This window comes from Vulpes lagopus, chromosome 1, assembly GCF_018345385.1.
Source record: "Vulpes lagopus strain Blue_001 chromosome 1, ASM1834538v1, whole genome shotgun sequence".
In the NCBI taxonomy this organism is placed as follows: domain Eukaryota; kingdom Metazoa; phylum Chordata; class Mammalia; order Carnivora; family Canidae; genus Vulpes; species Vulpes lagopus.
The window spans coordinates 25,944,416-25,949,554 of NC_054824.1; the positions used below are offsets into that span (position 1 = coordinate 25,944,416).

At 37.5% G+C, this 5,139-nt stretch overlaps 1 protein-coding gene across 1 annotated transcript in view; it reads left to right on the forward strand.

Annotated features, from left to right (window-relative positions):
- RARS2 (arginyl-tRNA synthetase 2, mitochondrial) overlaps positions 1–4,293 on the forward strand; it is a 52,434-nt gene extending 48,141 nt beyond the window's left edge. The window contains exons 15-20 of the mRNA XM_041759608.1: positions 403–470; positions 556–665; positions 1,035–1,130; positions 2,237–2,311; positions 3,650–3,713; positions 4,177–4,293. Of these exons, the coding sequence (XP_041615542.1) occupies positions 403–470; positions 556–665; positions 1,035–1,130; positions 2,237–2,311; positions 3,650–3,713; positions 4,177–4,263 (500 nt within the window). The 3' untranslated portion in view covers positions 4,264–4,293. The remainder of the gene's footprint in view (positions 1–402; positions 471–555; positions 666–1,034; positions 1,131–2,236; positions 2,312–3,649; positions 3,714–4,176) is intronic.
- Positions 4,294–5,139: the final 846 nt, after the last annotated feature.

Here is a 5,139-nt window from a genome sequence, read left to right on the forward strand (position 1 = left end):
ACCATTCATTCAGTTCAGTAATCTGAATTGATGACCCTAGGCCTCTTCAAGGACAGTTGTCATCCCACTGTTGGAGTGGTTATGCAGAATTCTCATGTTACATAATAGGAAACAGGTCACAAATACATATGGCTGTTTAACCTTAGAAAAGGAAGTGCTAGCATTATCTAATATCTCTGGAGGGATATTTGTGAGAAAAGTGAATTCATGTTTCTTTCCTTTTAATGTAGGAAGGTAATGTCTTTATCCAAGGTAAATTAGTCCAAATTAGGAAAGTAAATTGCCACTGTGAACCCATTTGTTCTTTTTACTGGCAGCATACATTTTTGGAAGATTGTATCAGAATCCCTGATTCTGTACAGTTTCGTGCAAGTTAAAGATAGCTGCCTTTGTCCGTTCCAGCTACCAAAGTACTGGAGAACCCACAGGAAACTGCAGAGAGGGTCGGACTTGCTGCACTCATTATTCAGGTCTGTTAAGACTGCCTCCTGTAAGACCCTCTTGTTTGGCACTAGAACAAACCCCAGCACTAAAAATTTACTCTTGTCATTCTAGGACTTCAAAGGTTTACTCTTATCTGATTATCAGTTCAGCTGGGATCGTGTTTTCCAGAGTCGTGGGGACACAGGAGTCTTCCTGCAGTACACACATGCCCGCCTCCACAGGTGAAAGCCATCTGTAGGGCAACACTGGGTCCCTCCAGTCCTCCCCAGGGTGGGGCTGGCTGGCATGCTCCTAAGATCAAAGGTCCTGTTTACTGGGCTTCTCTAGTATCTCCTACCCAAAACTAGTTAGAAGTACAGGGAACCACCTGTTAGGTTTGGTTTTTAAGATATTTCTTGAGCACCTCTGTAAGAGTTGCTTTTATGTTTATTACCTTATTTAGAACTCAGAACAATGCTTCCAAAGAATATACTCCCATTTTTAGAGGAAGAAATAGAGTTAGGAAAATTGAAGCATTTTGACAAACTTGCAATTTTATGTCCTTAGGCAACTTGTTTAATCCTTTGTTGTTTTTAAACTTTTGATAACAGTTTGGAAGAGACTTTTGGATGCGGTTATCTAAATGATTTCAACACTGCTTGTTTACAAGAGCCACAGTCTGTTTCCATTCTCCAGCATCTTCTCAGGTATGATTTTTCTAGTATTATGAAGTCTGCACACATTTAGTGAAATGACTTTTGATGGTTTGCTGACCACTGGAGTAAACAATCCAGTAACTAGGTACTGCCTCCCTGCCACCAGACAGCAGTTTCCTGAAGGTATGGCTGAAAAGTGATTGATTTGCACTTGAGGGCAGACAAAAGAGGACACAGTCAAGATCAGTCCTTGGGACTTAAAAATACCACCACTGAATCAGTTCAGGAGCCTGACACCCTCTGTGTCATGGTATGAGAATAGAAAGCCTGGTAAAAGCATAAACTTGTAGTTTGGGAAGAGATCGTCTTCTCCTCACCCTCCTTTATAAGTGAAGGAAAACCTCTGCCTGTGTGCAGCTTCTGTGAAACTGTAAGTCCTTCATTTGCCTCATGGTTTCAGTTCACAGTCTCAAATAAATATCTACTTGATGCCCCAACACTGGGCAAGAGACCACACCTCTGAGCTCTCTCACAAGCATTGTTGGTGAAGCCAGACTTGTCAAGAGATATTAGTCCCTGGAGAGGATGTAGGTAATTAATAAGGCAGTTTTCTCTGATTGCCACACAGTGGTCAGTGGCTCCTTCCTGGGATCAGAGGAGTCAGTTTTCTCACATTTGGCTAATTTGTTAGAAAAAATAACTTGGTTTTCTTGGCATTAAAGGTAGTAGTTTTTGCTAGATTATGTTCCTAAACATGGCTGTAGGCTTTTTACATTCAATTAACAGCCATGGTTTGAGTCCTTGTTCTGGGGTAGGCCTAAGGGATATCAAAATGATTCCTTGCCATCAAGGAATTTGTAAGAAAGAAAAATGTGCCTTTACATTCAAATGCGCACAAGGTCTTTTTTCATATACCTTCTACTCTTTTTTAAGAGAGAGCAAGAGCGTACCTAGGGGCAGAGGGAGGAGAGCGAGAGAGAAATTTAAGCAAAGTCTCACATGGGGCTGAGTCTCACAACCCCAAGATCATGACCTGAGCCAAAATCAAGGGTCCACCCAGGCATCCCTATACCTTCTAGTCTTAATGATGTACATTATTACATCCTTACATTATTACAGTCCTCCCCAGCCAACTGCTCCTGTCATGTTTCTTTTAGGTTCGACGAGGTACTTTATAGATCATCTCAGGACCTTCAACCCAGGCACATTGTCAGTTACCTTCTAACTCTAAGGTATTTTATAACCTTACTGTTTTCAGTTATTAAAGACATCGGAGACCTGATCTAACAAAGGACCTTTTTCTAAAATTTTCCTATAAACAAACCCCTTGGCCTTAGAAGTGAGATGCCTTAAATTACAGGAATTCTTGCTTCATTTTTGCAAATCAGCAGTTAATGTTCATTTATTCATTAAGTGATAAAAGGTACAATCACTACAGTCTAGTGACAGGAACCAACAGCTTCGTCACAGGTAGTAATATAAGAGTGCATATGTGTTAGGATAGAGTGGACATAAGAGACAGTGTTAGGGCACTCAAGCCCAGCCTTGATGGATAATAGCTTCTTGGAGCATAGGAGTCGATATTAATTGGGAGAAGCAAGGTGGCAGAAAAGGAAGAAAAAGAACATCATACATTATAGGAACTATAAGCATAGTCCCAGGGTGTGAAATGATTGTATAAATTCCTTTTTGCATGTATTAAGGCATTTCAGCTTATTTTCAGGGCAGTGGAGCCCATAAAAAGATTTTAAACAGACACACAGAAAAAAATCAGTCAGCTAGAGGGTAGAAAATGAATTGGAAGGCAAATCAGTGACACTTTAACAGGAATTACATGGTAACTGTTTCAGAAACTCTGAATAGAGGTTGAGTATCTTCTAGAACAACACCTATATCTTTCCTGTATCTTAAAATCTATTTAAGAAAAGAACTACTTGCTTTTACTCAAGATTTACTGAAATCAGATTTATTGGTAGTTTTCTTGATTATCCTTTTTTATCTCTTCCCCAGATTTAAATAATTTTTTTCCTTTAAATTCTACCTAGAGAAATAAAGAAGCCAGAAAGTCTTATTAAAGTTAATCATTGAAATGAATTTCATAAGCATTTCTCTGGCATATTGTTCTATTTGCTGCTATACCTAAACAGAAAAGATACTTTAAAGGAGAGTGGCCAGTGTGCATGCAGTGGATTGATTACTAGTTTTTACCTCACCTTCTCACTGTACAGAGGGGGAGAGTCCAGACGATGTTAAACTTTTCGTGCTAAAAGGTGTCTAAATGAGCAAAACTAATTTTTAGAAAGGAATCCCCTATCTCTATGAAGCAGTGAGATTGTAACTTTAAGAACTTGACATGTTACAACTGAAATCTAAAGTTTTAGTTTAATTTGTTTTACTTTCCCTGCTACAGAAAAGCAGTGAATTCAAGTCTTAACTTCGAGTATTGGACACAACCTTTAATGGTTCTATGCTTTGATTTCTTTAAGTTGAGGCTGTAAGATACCAACCTTCTATGTTACAACAGGAAATATCTACTGGTCTTCATCATGACTTCTTTCTTCCCATTTCAGTCATCTTGCAGGTATGGCACACAAGACACTGTATGTGAAAGACAGTCCTCCCGAAGTGGCTGGGGTATGTTAAGTGGTTTCTATGTAATCTCTAGCATCCTCTGATTAATATTATTGAGTCAGTCTTGTAAATGTTTCTAACATAGCATCTTGTGGTTCAGCTACAGCAGTGTACTTTAGACTCAGGTAGTAATTAGAATTGGGCTATAACAATCAGTGTTTATATACTTTCCAACATTGAATTATGAAATGCATCTTCCTACCTCAAGTGTTCAAGTGAGGAGTTTCCCTTATCTGAAGCTGTACTTCAGATAATATAATGATACTGTTCACTCCCACTCCCCAGCTCTTGGGTACCAGTCATACCATAAGGAATTTGTCTTCCCTTGCAGACAGCAAACCCTAGGACTCTGAGATACTGTTCCTACTTTAAATTAGAAGGAAGAATTACTTTTAAAAATGTTCTTTATTCACTTAGAGTTAGCCTGTTGTTAAATTGAACATTCATTCTTTGTTTTATTTTGTAGGCCAGACTTCATCTTTTCAGAGCTGTGCGTTCTGTCCTAGCCAATGGAATGAAACTTCTTGGAATAACACCTGTATGTAGGATGTAATTTCTAATTAAAATAGCTTCTAAATACTAAGTGAATTCTAGTTATCTATTCTTATATGCCTTGTTTAGAATTTAAACTGTTATTCTGTATCAGAATCTGTATTTTAAGTAAGCCTAAGTGATTTATCAACTTATTAAATCATTATCTAAAAACAAAAATCATTTTAGTTCCCTCCTGGTCAATAGGTACTACACAGAGTTTTGTAAAACTAACTCAGATCTAAAATTCACTGTGGTCTACTGGAGATAAAAGATTAGACTTTAAGTTCCAGGGCTACATTTTCACAGCATCATTCTTCTAGAAGTGTTCTTATAATTGAGATTATATCTCATGTTTGCATCAGATCAAATTGATAAAAGCAATTTCGATTTCTTACAATAACGGATAGTTCTGAATCAATTTAGGGAGACCAGAATTAAGCCTTTTAAAGCCTTTTTGCCAATACAGCTGACAACCACTCCCAGAGAACAGATCTCATGCTTATTCTTCATTGATCTGTACAGGTAACTCTTACTGCATGAACTTGGGAACTAAATAGAGTTGAGTAATAAAGAATTACTTGTATGCATATTGTACTAGGATCTTTTTGTAAAAATTAGTCTACTAGTTAAACCATAATTTGAAATGGAATTTCTTAAACCATTTCTTCCATATACCTGCATATTGGTCAAGGATGTTTTGTGAAATTTGTTTAGGTAACAAAAGTGGGATGCTATCATTTATCCTAAATGTTGCTACTAGAAGTCTTCTGAATACTAGTGACAATTTACTTTTACAAACAGAGAAACAAATTAGCATGAACCAAAGCTTCTCCAGTTGAATGAACATACTTTTATATTGGCAAGTATGGTATACCTTCTTAGTCCTGGAAAAGAT